At 37.8% G+C, this 15577-nt stretch overlaps 2 protein-coding genes across 3 annotated transcripts; one reads left to right on the top strand and one right to left on the bottom strand.

The window, feature by feature from the left end:
• Positions 1-525: 525 nt before the first annotated feature.
• LOC122641468 (mitochondrial acidic protein MAM33) lies at positions 526-9204 on the top strand. The gene is made up of 3 exons (XM_043834710.1): positions 526-683; positions 3032-3363; positions 8766-9204. The coding sequence occupies exons 1-3, from the start codon at positions 570-572 to the stop codon at positions 8929-8931; spliced, it is 612 nt and encodes a 203-aa protein (XP_043690645.1). The 5' UTR covers positions 526-569; the 3' UTR covers positions 8932-9204.
• Positions 9205-13456: 4252 nt separating this feature from the next.
• On the bottom strand, positions 13457-15447 carry LOC122641734. 2 transcript variants are annotated; one of them, XM_043835025.1, is made up of 3 exons: positions 15357-15446; positions 13678-14019; positions 13457-13563 (listed from the first exon to the last, which is right to left on the bottom strand). In XM_043835025.1, coding segments are annotated over exons 2-3 (324 nt in total). In that variant the 5' UTR covers positions 14001-14019; positions 15357-15446; the 3' UTR covers positions 13457-13562. The 2 variants fall into 2 exon arrangements, with proteins under 2 accessions (XP_043690960.1, XP_043690959.1); XM_043835024.1 differs by having other exon boundaries at positions 13457-14019; positions 15357-15447.
• Positions 15448-15577: the final 130 nt, after the last annotated feature.

Below are 15577 nucleotides of genomic sequence, written 5' to 3'. Positions count from 1 at the left end.
CATCTAGACAAATTCTCCTACGAGCACTCTCATTGACCCTCACGCTGTAGGACTTCACACCTCAAGTTTCAACCCAAACAGAATTAATCAAGTGGTAACAAAAAGTCTGAAATTAGTATTGAATTTGTAAATATGGGAGAAAGAATGCCACCCGGTTACGCCAGACACACCACTCCTGCACCTTGACAAAGGGGTGTGCAAAATGACCACCACACCCCTAGTCATTTCAGGGGTTTCAAGGGGATATGATGGTCATTTCATGCACCCATTTCAGGGGCTTAGGGCGTAGGGGCGGCATGCACTGCGTGACCTGGTGGCGTTCTCTTTCCTTTCAAATATTTATTTGTTATTTGGTAAACTCTGTTTATGATTTTCCGACTTGGCATGTTATTTTACCACCTGGCAAAACTCGTTCATAGTTTTCTGACGTGGCATGTTGTTTTCAACCAGGTCCACGCCGAGAGGTACCAGAAGTGTCTTTATACTCTTGTCACGCAGGTTCGTTGGCGATCGATCTGCGTCTCTAACGTACGCTCACTATCGTACGTTTCCGAAGGGACACGGAGAAAATGACTAGGTTGGTTAGGTTCTTCAGTAGGAATTGCAGAGCTCTGCGAGACGGGGAGTTGCTTCGAGCTTTGCAGTCGGAACTCAAATATGAGGAATCTTCGAAACCATTCCAGGTGATCCAAGCTACACTCCACACATTCCAAATTAATTATTTTTAAAAATTCTTACGGCTAAATAGTTTCTGAGCTTTCTGTTTTTGAAAACCTAATCTATGCAGAGCCTCTATTAACGAATCATTGATGTGTTAATTTTTTTAACGATAAATTGATACTGTAACTTATCGTTAAAAGCTCTTCCTTCCTAATCAAAACCGATTATGAGGGCAGGTGTTTGAACTTGGGCTACCTGTATAAGTCACAATTTAAGATGATTTTAATGAAGGAAATGAAACAACTCAGGGCATACTCACCTACCCCTATCCCCGCGCAGCTTCTGAGCTATGGGAACCAATGGGGTCATAGTATTAGGCTCCAATATGAACCCGTTTTCACAATTTCCATACAAGAACAATATGATTACACTCCAGATGAAAAGTAATTATTTGGGAATTCGAAAATTTTGTCGAAGATAGCATCCATACTGTTACATCTCAATTTTAGAAAATTTGCAAGATTTTTTTTTTCTTTTCCTTTGGCTGGATTTTTTTAATTAAAAAATTGGTCTGTTGGAAGTTCTTGAGGAACATTTATCAGAGCAGTTTCTCTCATCCAACAACTTTTAAAGTTGTGCAATGATTTTCTTATATGTCGTTCAATAACCTATAAAATGAATAGTTGTCAAGGCGTCGCCTTAGTGATATCGAACTAGGTTTGGCGCCCTTATTTATGCAAAATATCATTTACTTAGGATATTATTCATAAATAAGCAAATATTCCCTATTTGAATCAATTCCAAGAGGATATAAAGTCGACCCCTCAGTTCATGAACCAAAGCTGCATTTTCGACGATGGACGAAATTTTCAACTTTCTAATGCTAGGGTTTTTCTCAAATCTAAAAATTCCATAAATCTTGATTTTGTAAAAATCAAAAGAACGGTAAAATATTCATTTGTTTTGATATCTAAAAAAATATTTTCATTCATAGCGATTTTGAAAGCAATCACGTACACCAAATAAGGTTTGACCGGAACATGACTCTTTCAATATAAATCAGATTTAAGTAATCTTGGATTTTTTGGAAAGCTGGTTTTGTGCTTTACCTAATATAAAAAGTCTCATATAAAAATAAAATCATTTGGCCAGTCAAAATTCTTAAAGAACAAAACATTTCTCTAAATCGAGAGCAGTTTAATTACTTATAGATAAAATCATATTTTCTAACAGTATAACCAAATGTAAGATTGGATATACCAGGACAAATATTGATATTTGATGACTTGATGTGGCTAAATATTGATTTTGATGATACAAGGTATATATTGTAGCATACTAAATAATGTTAGAAAAGAGGGGAAATAAAAAATAACACTTGGACGCCTTGGTCGCATAGGTGGATGTCTTGTCGCTTAAGCACTTAGGCATCCTTCCATCGCCTTGGGTCGTCTTGCCGCCTTGACAACTACGATAAAATGGATGTCGTAGAAACAGTTTTGTATTGTAGAGATTGCATCTTGTTCTTCTTAGCTATTCTCAAATTTAAGGTCTGCCACTTTTCCAAATATTGTACTCACAAATTAGAAATCATACGAGATGATATATTAATAACATGGTGTAGTGGTTTTTCATGTCCTTATATGGTAACCTTGATGTCCTTGGCAGTGGCATTAAGTTGGTCTTTTGGTGGATTTTTCTTTTGGTGGATTTTTTGTTGAATTGGGATGCACATCAGTCCAGCTTTCGAGAGATTTTATTCTGGAGAGGAGATTGCTGTTTCAGCTTTGCTTGGTCCTGATGCTTTTGTTGAAGAGGGTTTGTTGCCAATTTGCTATTAGCCAAGACAATTTAAAAAAAAAAAAAAAACATGCATTAAGCCCAGGCTTAGCCCTGTTTAATTTGATATACTATTTCCAGTAGTGGTTGGGTCTGAATTTGTCACTAGTGTTGCCTTGAGCGTCAGTTGTTTGGGAACTGCAGGACACCACTTGGCAGTTCTCCTTGACATTAAATTTTTTCAGTCTGGAAATAAAACAGCAGCCTCCTGTTGGAACTCATTTTCCAAATTTCATCTAAACTAAGTTATTCCCAAAAGAATGATTTGTGGAGCATGGCTTCCATAGTTTTAGATTTCAGTTTTGCAACAGCTAATATATCTTTTTGCTCCCCCACCTCCCTAAAATTACACTGAATCCAAAAATATGATCCACTTGAAGCCTTTTGGAATCTAGCTTCTCATAAAGATTACCTTGGTAATTTTTCAGAAGATTGCTACTCCCAAATTACTGTGACGACCATAACAAATTTCTTTTATTGAAACTACATAGTGGTTCAATATGTCTGTTCTCTTAACTTTGATATCCTGCAGGGGCATCTAGCAGCTTCTTTGGGGGATTTTGTTTTGGATTGGGACAGCCCTCAATCCAAAGATGTGGTTTTGAGAAGAAGATTTGATTCTGGAGAAGAGATCGCTATTTCAGCTTTGCTGGGTCCTGAAGCAGATGTAGGAGAGGGTTTGTTGCCCATGCAAGTTTTGATGAAGATATGCATAAAAAAACCAGGCCTGAGCCCTACTTTGCAGTTTGATTGTGGTATTTCTAGTAGTGGTGATAATGAATCTGAGTTTGCTGTTCATAATGCTTATTATCGGCAATCATTGAGTTGTTCAGGAGCTTCAGAATATAAAGGCTGCTCATATAGGTTAACTTTCCAACTTATCAGCTCCTTTCCTTAGGCCTCCTTAAGATAAGATTCTAGAGTTTTAATTGTTAGTTTTTTTTTTTTGGTGATTTATTTGATGCAATTTCTGTGTTTTATGTCGATGCTTTACTTGGTTGTTTTCCCTGCAATAACAAAAAGAAGTATGGCTGGTATGGCTTTAGTAGAATAGACTGCTGGAACCAAGGATTTAAAGTTGGGAACCAGGATTGGATTTGGATTGGCTGATCCCACCCTACCTTTTGTGGAAATGAAGGTAGGTCAGCCAACTCAGCCCAAACCTTCAAGTATAGGTTTCATATTCGCTGTATTCCCAATAGGGATTGGCTGATTTGATACTTTAACTTGAAACCATGGGCAGAACAGGATTCATCTAGCTGACCTCAAGTTGTTGTGTTAAGGGTTAATTAAGTTGGAACACGTAACCTTCGTAGATGGACTACCAACTCTCGCTCTCTAGATCAGATTTGGAATGCCATCTTCTTTGATGTTTCCTCCAAGCTTGCCTCGCTTCCCCACATTCCTGTAAAGGACTCCCCAAGGAACAGGTTCATTGTTGTGTCCTGGGGTTTACCTATTCCCCTTTTGCAGCCAGCCCCCCCTTAGGCTAGCTTTATTTCTTTCTGTTAGAATAATGTACTCCAGAATACCGTGGGGGTATTTTGATCCTTTTAGGGGTATTTTTATGTTATTAAGTGTTATTAGCTTATGTCGGCTATGTGGGTTTTAGTCCCACATCGCCTAGCTTCTATTATTTGTAACTTCCCCTCTATTATAAATAGAGGGGCCTTTCTATCGTTAATACAAGCCATTCTATTATTTTATTTCCTCTCTCTGACCCACGGTCCAACCAACATGGTATCAGAGCTGGTCTGATCTAGGTTAGAGAGAGAAAAAACCCTATTTCTCCCTTCTTCTCCCTTTTCTCGGTTTTCTCCTGCTCCTGTTCTTCTTCTTTTCAGCCCAACAAAAGGGGCAACACTAATGAGGTAAACATAATATCGATGATTTAGTTGCTGCCCCCCCTTCTCTTCTATCGTTTTTATTAAAAAAAACCTGCTTGAGCCTCATCTGCGATTTGGAGTTTCCCTTCTTTGAGATCAGATCTCTATGAACCTGATCCTCTAATTTAGGAACACCCTATGCAACCTTTTTCCAGCCATATTCTATCCTATTCCTAAACCTAACTTCCCTTTTTCTTTATCTCCATCTTTTATTATTTGTTTTCCAGCCTAAATCCCCAAATCGATTTCACCTTGTTAGGGTTTTTCAAAACCCTGACTCCATTCGATTTTGGGGTTTCCCTTGTCAGATGCAGCCAATATTTCAGGGATAATTCCCAACTAATCCAAGCCCTAATCGACCTCAGTTTGAACACAATCTGATGGCTGGATCTGTCCCTACAGCAAAAATTTCACATCCTGCCTTTTATGGTTCCCTGTTAAAACCCTAACTCAAATTGACATTAGGGTTACAAGTTTAAATTCTTGCTGCCTTTTTTGAGGGATGATTACTCCACCTACAGAGACCACTCGACCTCAATATTTGCCTCTTTCCAAGTGTTTGAAGACCCCTAACCCCAATCGATCCTTCTTTTCAGGGTATTTTTTTCAAAACCCTGATCCATATCGATTTTAGGGTTAGGGTTGTTTGCTGCTATTGGAGTTTTTTGTTGATGTTTCTACCATCAAGAAGGACATTTTACTTCAACTATTTATGGCTTGAAGAAGGTCTACTACAAAAGATAGCTGCTGCCCTCATTTTCTGCGATTTTTTGGTATTTCTCCCACATGAAGATCCAGTCTCAATTACCAAGGAGATTGGTCATTCGAACTGGAGATCCATTTCAGCAGTTGTGGTCAGCATGTATTACAATAAGCCAACACCTTTGACAAGTCATCCTCACTTTTGTTGAAGCCCCCTTCCCTACAATCGATATTCACTTTCAGGGTTTTTTGCAAAACCCTGGCCATAATCAATCTAAGGGTTAAGGCAGTCCACTATTGCTGATTTTTTGAGGAGAGTTTTATAAACATCAGAGGAGTATTCAGCCCATTATTCAGCATCTTACATCAGTTTTTTTTGTAAAAATTACAGTTCATTCTGTTGGCTTGGTTACTTCAATTTTCAACCGATTTCTCTTACTTATTCCTCTATGGCTGGCTGCTTCAACTGCCTATGGATTTGTCTGGTTATTTATCTTATTTTGCTGGTTATTTTGAGCTTCTCTACCTACCTGACTGGTGTTATTGATTGGCTTCTGTAAGCATGACTGGTTGATGTGTTACTGCTGCCTTCATGTGGAATACTGCTGCCCTATGATTGTGACTGAGTTTCCTCTTATTGGAGATCGAATTTCTTTCGTTATGGAAGACTCGCATCTGCTACCCTGGAGATCAGCTTATTTGGGATTACTACAGCGTGTTCTACGATTATTGGTTGTACCTACGAACCTATTCAGTTATGTGGAGCTTTTTTGATTTATATCCGGCTCACTCTGGAGCTTGAATCCTAGCATTGTTACTAATTCAGATCTGATCCAGTTTCTGTTGAAGCTCTTCAATCCATTGCTGTCTAGATACCTTCGTTAGTACTGTTTAGCATGTGGGAGTTTATACCTTGGAGTTTTTCGCACAATTGTTCCTCCTTGTTTGAAAATTGATCGAGCCTTGAAGAATGGAGCATTTCCTTACTTCAAATCAGATCTGTATACCTCTCATATTTGAATATTGGAGTTAGGAGTTTCTCCCCTACAGGGGTTTCCATCAAAAGTGTTTGGTTGGTCGATGGAAGATGGTTGGAACTCTATATGTTGCATCATTTACTCCTACTACTTTATCCCACTGCTGGTTTTCCTTCACCACCTCCCAAAACATACCTTTGGGATCACCACCTTGGAAGTTAATGGTATTATCTTCTTTACTAGTTCTTCATTTTCCGTTCCACTTAGGCAGCCATTGAAAAATTCTGGAATGCTGTGTTTTGCCCTATCTCTAAAATCATCTCTCTTATGTCCACGTGCACTACACGTGAGGGGGGGATTATATACAGTATACCTGCAGCCATTGCAGAGAGCAGAACATGCAGGGACACTTGGTGCAAAACATAGAAGGTCAGAGGTTGCACCATTACCAATGGGTATGCCAATGGGTATCTACTTTGTTATTGGGTTAAGTTTGCTGTAAGGGGGAGGCTGGTGTTAAAAGTTTTGAAGATGTTTGTTTGGTTATAGCTTGCCTATATGAGGTTCTACAGTTGGGTTGTTTTTTTTTCCGCTGCTTGATCTTTACTGCTGCTTGACTCATCTGCTAGCTACCCTAGTTACTTATCTTCAAGGTTATAATTCAGAGATTCATTATTAGACACAAATTGGTGAGAGATGCCTTTTTGCTGATCAAGTCAATCCAAGTTTTGAAGGTCTTTTTTTTCAAAGTTCGTGAAGGTTTATTTGGGAGCTGCATTCATCTTGAAGCTGGATTCTGCTACCACTTATTTTTCCCATTTTATTCAAGTTGGGCATTATTACCTTGTATGCGCCAACTTGAGGGGGAGTGTTAGCATTGTTATGGAGAGAGTTTTTTCTTTAGTCCAAGCTGGATCTTCCTTCTTTAATATTTGTATAATCCAGCTTGAGGGGGAGTGTTAGAATAATGTACTCCAGAATACTGTGGGGGTATTCTGGTCCTTTTGGGGGTATTTTTATGTTATTAAATGTTATTAGCTTGTGTCGGCTATGTGGGTTTTAGTCCCACATCGCCTAGCTTCTATTATTTGTAACTTCCCCTAGAGGGGCCTTTCTATCGTTAATACAAGCCATTCTATTATTTTATTTCCTCTCTTTGATCCACGGTCCAACCAACACTTTCTCTTTTCTCTTTGCCTTGCCCTTGGGCTTGAATATTCTCCCCTTTTTTTCTTCGTAATATAATTTTTATTCATCCCCAAAAAAAAAAAAGTTGAAAAGCACAAAGAGCAACCTCTATATGGGTAACACAAAGGTAGGACTTATGGTCCTGAACTTCTAAATTATGTTGTCCTCTAAATTTAATCAACTATAGTCTTAGACATAAGATTTGCTCTTGTCTTGGATCTAGTAGTTCTCAGCATACAATGTTCACTTCTCATCCTATGCGAAAAATGGTTTACCATTAGATCCATTTCTTTTGTTGTCATCATCATCAATACTGTTATTTATATATTATTTTTTAATTTTTAAATCATATGGGTATGCCTGGTTTGCTTGAACTTCCATATGATGGTTAACGTATTCACCTACCAAGTAAGTGTCATTTTGGTTATGGATGGTTGTTTGTGTCTTTAGATGACACAAGTTTGATTAATTGTACATTTACTGCAACTTATTGAGGGGACTAAAAAAGTGATGTTACTATAGGGGGTTTGAATGCAAAGGAACTGTAGGTGGATGCTTTGGACTCATAAAGGTTTCAAAACAAGCTGACCTGATACTGCATAGTGACCTGATACTGCATATGCTAAGGAACCAAACTAATCCCATTTACCTGAAAAAAAAAAAACAAAGGACTAGACTGTATGAACTTTAAAAAATGCAAATGCCGGATTTATGTTATTAGAGTCCTATTGCTGTACTGTTAATTCTGGAGCACTGATTCCATACATTTCATCGCTTTTGTTCATGGGAGGGATTTTGGGATGCTTTCCTGTTTTAATCTCTCTTTCTGGAGGCACATCAGTTGTGTTATGTCTTATTTTTCGCTCATTTAGTCATATTACTGGTAGAGAAGGTTAAGAGAGTTTCGTTTCTATTTTTTCTTGGTGTTTTAGATGCCATTTCAGTCCTGAAGATGGAAGTCAGTGAATTTTTAAGCAAGGCATGCATCTTCAGGATAGAAGCAATATTTTGCAAAATCCAGATTCTGGACTTCAAGCTTGCACTTGTAATTTGTTTGTCTTTCAGTTCATTCCGTAAGTACTTGACAGAAGTATTAAGCAGAAGTGTGAAGTATGTTGTTTGTTAAAGTAGTACGAGTAGCTTGCTTCCTTTTTCTTCTCAGTATTTTGTTCAAACTCCTGTTATGGGAGAATACTGCAATTCAACATTGTGTTAAAACTGATGAAGCATTATATTAGAATCTGAACATGAATTACAATAATGAGGTAAATCTATATTCTAAGGGCTCTTAGAATGCCTGCACTTTGTGAAATACTGAGAGAGTACTGGCTTCACCATGAACATTTAAAAATCTTTCCCTTTGCCATTTCCATGCTTATGCATATTGAACCTGCTGGCATTTTTTTTAATTTTAATTTGGTGCTTCTTTCAACAAATTCCTCTTGGTTTACTGCTCCTTAAGCACATAAATTATAAGATTAACGTCTAATTTTCTTCAATTCTGTATATGCAGCTTGTTGGACCCTCAGTTACAGGATGCTTTCAAGGAATATCTGATATCCAGGGGGATTGGAAAAGATTTGACAAACTTCCTCCTCTTACACATGCATAAGAAAGAGCAAGGTCAATATGTAAATTGGTTGCAAAAACTGGAAGCCATGGTGGCGAAAGATGCATGACTTCTTTCTACCACAAGTAGTACCCTATTTTTCTGGGTTTGATCAGGAGAAGTGCGCTTAGTTTCTATTTCTCACATGCATCTCCATTTTGCAGATTAAAAAAAAAAGATTGCATGTGAATTGGTTGTAATTTGAATTCAATCTACTATTAACAGTGAGAATATTGGTTCAAGGTTTGATTATTCCACAGGCACTAGAAGCTAGGACCATTGAGAAAACCTTTTGGAGGAAAAACAACTCTTCTAGCATAATGGAGAGATTACTTGTTTTGCCCCATCTCGTTTGAGTAGTTTTAACTTCTTGGTCATAATGATGTATTTATGTTTCATAGTGTTATATTAACAACAGGGAAAGGTAGAGTAGTGTAGTATGGCATTCACTGAGCTTGGTCAGTCAGATTTCTGCACATCTTGCCTGAGAGAAATATATCCATCATTATGTGAGATTTCCTGCATGAAAGTGGTGAACTTCCAGCATGACTAGTGATTTAGAATTCTCTGGTAGGTTTATGACATACCTATAAACAACTTTCCGATTTACCCTTTAACCAGTAACAGGAAGTGTTGAAGTTACTCTTTCTGAGGGCTGATGGAGAAAGTGTAACTCTTCATCAGGTATAAGCCATGTTATTCATGTTCAAGTGAACTTTGCATGGTTTCTTTTATGCCATGGTAATCTGCACTTAAAGAGTGATTGCTGTAAGAAAAGTGTTTTCTAACTGCCTATTACCTACAATTTCTAGATAGAGTCAGGCAAGCTGTCTTTGCCTTAATATCGTGGAAAGAAAGATTGTGGAAATATATCATCTAAAATTTCAAATCCTACAAGAAAGTATGTGTAACAAGGGGTTTAGATTACTTATTTGAGTTGTAGCCAAACTTCGATTGAAGACAATGATTTCAAGTACTTACATCATGTCACGAACTTGAAAATACATGAAGATAGTCAAGGAATTGTTGGGGCTAAGTCATGCTACCGATCATTTTCCTCAAGACTGTAGAGGTCTCTTATGGTGTAAGAGGGTTCTTGTGAATCAGTCTCTAAGATAAAACAGTCCTGAAGGCCCTCTAGAAGCCGTTGCACTTGCTTATTGGGTCACACCGGGACCTCTCAAAATAGTGAAATTGGAGGCAAGAACTCATCAAAGAATGTGAGAGTTTTTGTCCTAGAGAAATTGTGTTAAACACTTGTAAAATCTCATACCAAGTGTCTAGAAGAGAACCCCCTTGAAAACACCCTTTCCAAGGGACATGTCCCTTCAGGAGACACTACAAAACTGACACCGGATGCACATTGACCGGTGCCAGTTGCACACTAGCAGACGTCGGCCAACCAACCGTCGTTATCAGATAGAGCCAGATCAGATCGGGAGAGGTACTGACAAACCCCGATAGCACCTGCACTCTGATTGGCACACAACAAGAGACATCTGACGTTGAGCAGGGTCCTGCCCGACGTCGGAAAATCCCTATCTGACGTTGGCCCAAGAGAAAAACCATACCAAGTCTGGACTTGAGCAAAAACACAGGTATTTTGAAACATCATTGTATAAAATACAATAGGAAGGGAAATCATTGCTTTTCCAGTGGTCTGCTATGTGCTATGGTGAATAGCTAAATTCACGGGAGATACTGGATGCTGTGAGTGAATTAGCCTTGTCTCACTCATTGAATTAAGTATTGGTATCGTATTGGCCGATACCGATACTGAGCTGATACAGGTCAGCCGATATGATTAAAAAAAATGCTTGTAAAAGAGACATTTTAGGCCTTGACTTATTAGTGAGTAGTCACAAGTCATGCATAGCTTTCCTCAACACTTATCCTAGAGTCATTTTAGGCCTGCCTCTGGCTCTTCTAGTTCATTCTATCTGAATCAAATCACCCCTCCACAATCTACGTAGGAGCATTTATTATGTATCGGAGTTCCTCTTAAATTAGCTCTAAGGGCTTATCATGTCCATCCAAGCATTCACAAGTTATCAATTGCTGTCTTTCCCAAAAGCTTAAAGAATATCAAAAATATCCAGGTATTCATTTGCATAATGTGTCTAAAATGTAGATAAGAGCAAATGCCCACCCTATAATGCATTCCCTATTAATTAGATAGTAAAATGAATGAAGGTGTTGTTATTGAAGCTTGATTTCAAAATCCATTCAGGATCTCCCTTGAAACTGTAATGAGATAAACACAATCCAAGGAGTTTCCCTTCAAACCAGAAGACAATTGGGTTGACGACCTTTCTGGTTTTCTATTTCAGGTTTGTAGGAGATTCAACACAGACCAATGCAATACGCTTGTCTTTTGATTCAAGATATAAAACATATTTGTAGTTTCTGGGTCTTCATTTATTTCAAATGAAGCTTCCCACTCAAGTTAATATTGTTCTAGTTATCGCATGAATTCTTACCCAAAAAAAAAAAACAAAAAAAGGAATCGTATGAATTTGTATAGATCTGTTCATGACCACTTTCATGTCAATTGGAAAGGGGAGGGGCTTGGGGAAGATCCACTGGAAATTTCATGTCAACTCACCTGAACATAGATTGAAACATGCTTCAAGAACTCATTTATACTAAACGTTTAGGCACCATCTGGTTGGATTGAGAATGTTGCAAAGCAAAGTAGAAAAAAACAAAGGATACTTTCAAACTAATACCAATAATTAATATAACTAACTCAAATTTTTTTTTTACCATTTAAGTATTTATAACAATTAAATTCCTTATTTTTTCCCCTTTTCTTTTGGTAAGAAAAAGTATGGAACAAGTTATTTTTTAACTATTATCTGTAAACGTAACTATTTTCTTTCTTAATTTTTTAATTTTATTTTGGAACATTTTTCATCCAACCTGGCAAAGACTTAAAATAACTGAGTGAATGATTCAAGATAAGGTAACCTGAGATATTGTTCTAATTCTTATTATGTATGCTAGAAAATAATTCACTGGTTTCAGGTACAACAAGTGAAAATGCTAACAGCAATTGAGCTATAAACAGCAAATAAACATGTAATAGTCAACAACAACCAAACCACCCCCCCCCCCCCTTAAAAAATTCTGAATTATGTATAAGCTTTCTTTTATCCACCTTTCTGCTAGGCCCCTTCAGACTTTCAGTTCTTATAGCTTTTTACTCTTGCTGAGATTTGAGAGAATGGGAGAGAGAGCAACCTGGCAACCATTAGCATGACAGTAATGGAAAGAGGGCAATAGCAAGGAAGCTACCACATTGCACAGGTGGCACAGAGGCAATGTCAGCAGCAAGAGAATTCCAATCCACCACAGACAAACAAATTAGAAAACCCCACCTCCTCATTCTGTTTCTGTTGCATGCTCTCTCTATCACAGGCTTGGTTTGCACCAGATTGACCTTAATCTGAATCTTGTAATAAGTAGAAATGTCAAGCACTATATTGAGTCCTAACATGAAAACAATCACAAAAACTTGAAACAAGGAATGGTGACATTTAGCCTAAGGATGAATGTGTAAAAATGGTAGTCAAAACCTTCTTAAAGGTATAATGATACACATTTTTTCATTAGCTTCTCTATGAGTAATATAGTTGCATCATGTGCACAGAAGGTCTAGGAGGAAAAATCATAGCAGGTCCTCATTTATACAATTTCCACTACCACATGCATGTGAACCAATTTCGTACAATCTCATTTGAGATCTCAATCTGTAACCAGATTCCTAATTTCTCCAGTACAGTTCTTGTAGATTAAAAAATATTTTGGAACAGAAAAGGCCAAATATATTACTGGATGCCAACAGCCTAACGTGGTAGTGTTGGAAAATGTATAACCCTGAGCATTTTTTCATGTCAATTGAAGAGCTAGAGAGATCAACATGGAAACATAATTAATGTATAAGTAAGCAGAGGTGTCAACAAGAATGTGAAAGTGGCACCAGAATTAGGCTGGAACAACTGACAACCAGAAGTAAACACTATCAAGGCATAACAACCCCTCCCTCCCCCCGGTCCCCGGTCCACACACACACACAAAAAAAAAAAAAAAAGAAGTGGAATTTCCCACTGCATGAGATCAATCAAAACATAATCATCTAAAAAATTCTTGCTTCAGAAGTTAAACCATTGTACACCAACTTTATTACACTCTACTACCCAGATGAAGACATGGTCACCTGATTTACTGAAAACTCTAATCACTTCAAATCAAGCTTAAGTAATTCAATTAAGGAAGAAATATCTAGTTAATACCAACATTATGTATAATGTGATTAATTTACTTCGCACACATTGCTTTATGATCCACCCAATCAACCATCAAAAGCCCATAATTATCTCTGCTTAATCTACTTCTCACATTTCAAAAAGGTACATAACCATAAATCAATCTAGTTAATTATGTCAGTGTGAAGTGAATCAAACAAATATAATTTGAAATTGATCTCTAAATGAATTTCCACAGAAACCACAAGAACATGAACACAGAATTACAAACATTCTCAACTGTTACTCATTTTCTTGAGCTCCTCAAATTAATGAAGGGAAAAAAAATTATGAAGAAAGGGGGGAGAAACCACAATTGGGTCCTACCCATTTCACAGAATCTTCTCGCATTTCGAATATTTTCGATACCTCATCCTCCCAAATCCTAAAATGGTCTGCTCCACAAAGAAAGACCCATTAATGAATTCTCTTCTTAGACAGAGCACCCAGTCAATTACAAACAAATAAACAATGCATAAGTAAGGAAAAAATTTGATCAAACCCCTAACCATTGTTTTGAGTGTTTATCGGGCTTTGCTTTCTCAATCGATGGAGCCGCTGAGTTTGCAGACTCTTCAGCATCAACTAGCTTTCGGAGTCTCTCTTGGAGGCCTCGTACCCTATCCTCAGTCCTACGGAGCTTTCTCCATCGGTAAGTGGCCCATAAGGCGAGTCCACCGTAAACAAAGATATATGAAGCCCAGACATATGGGTAAGTCTCTGCGTGTTCTCTGATCTTCAGATACTGTTCTTCCACCTTCTCCTTCCAGGCACGAAATGGCAGCCTCGTCATCTGCTGCTCTGCTTCCTCTCTGTTTTGCTCAGTGGCCATTTCGTAATTCCTCCCCTTTCTGTTGATGAATAAAAGAGAGAAAATAAGCTATTATTATTAGTGCTAGATCCAGAGTTAGTAAATAAGGGTATGGCAAACAAAAGGGTACAGATACATACGGCTATTAAACGGATCTGAACTCATAATATTTTTGAAAAATTGGCATAGAAAAATGTGCACAGAAATAATATGGTTCCTCTTTAAAAATCTGGGGGCAAAATTCGGGCATATATTCACTATGCAGCAGGGATGTATCATTTGGCAAACAGAATAATAGCATGGAGAACACAAATTTATCTAAACCAACTCTCCCAACTGAAATAAATGCAATATAATAATTACATAGAGCCTTCATACATTCAACTAGATGGTCATAAAACACATATTAATGCATCAATAGCATATTTATCATCTCATCAAACATAAAAAATAATTTATCATGAACTCATTCTTGATCTATGAGACGAAAGAAAAAGGGAATTGTTGGAAACTAATAACAAAACAAAGATACAATAGCAGAGAAGGATAACATGAACAGAATAAGCGGGAGAAGGTAAAAATATCATAAGAAGAAGAAGGAAATATGGAAGAACCCATAACTTGAATTCCTCCATTTAGACCCTAAATCTGAATAAATTGAACATGAATAGCTATCAAACCTCATCCATCTCCTGAAGTTCAGCTCAAAAATTGCGAAGCAATGTGTCGAACACTTGAACTACAAAATATAGCTTCCATCAAATAAGAACTGAATGAGCCAAGTATAGCAGCCTTCCAAGGCCTTCCAAGGCCTTCAATGGACTGAACCGGCGTCCCAAAGGGCAGCACAGGCCTTGAGGACGATAATGAGAGAGAGAGATTTACCCGCGTCTAGACGGAAGCGGCACGTTAAGATGATTTCACCGAAAATCTTTCACACTGGGAGAGATATTCGCGTTGTCATGACTCATGAATTCATGATATGAAGGGAACGACTGTGGTCTCGGAACAGAAGGGATTTGTGAATTGAAGCTCTGCAAGTGTTTTGAGGGAACAGTGGAGGTTGCACTCCTAGGTTTTCGGCAATGGTCACCACTAATTAAGTTTAAACAGAAGCCAGTAGCAAACTCTAAAACTGAGAAGACTAAGCAAAAGCACCAGAACAATACACAAGCCTTTCAAATCCCTAATCCAAAACTCTAAAACGGATTATCGAAATCCTACAGTGATAATTCAATAAGTGGGGAAGAGAATTTCATCAAGGAAACTGAAATTCGATAGCAGGAGAATTGAAATCGAGCAGCTACGACAAGGAAAAAAACACTAAAATAACAGCTTAATAAATTAAAAGAAAGAGTGAGCGAGGTACAGACTTACCTCCGACGGCCAGTACCGGCGGTTTATCCGACGACGCAGAGTGAACGGGTCGTCGCAGGGTTTCATCTGATTTAAGAAAAGGGAAGAAAGGGTTGTTATGACTTTATTTTTCAAAATTACTTAAATGCAAGTTTTAAATCGTATTAGTTAGACATAACACGTGGATTATATATGTCTAATATTGAGGGATGTAAATGAATAGCCGATATCCGTGTTCATAT

The sequence above is a fragment of the Telopea speciosissima genome, chromosome 10 (assembly GCF_018873765.1).
Source record: "Telopea speciosissima isolate NSW1024214 ecotype Mountain lineage chromosome 10, Tspe_v1, whole genome shotgun sequence".
In the NCBI taxonomy this organism is placed as follows: domain Eukaryota; kingdom Viridiplantae; phylum Streptophyta; class Magnoliopsida; order Proteales; family Proteaceae; genus Telopea; species Telopea speciosissima.
This window is presented reverse-complemented; position numbering and strand designations above follow the sequence as displayed.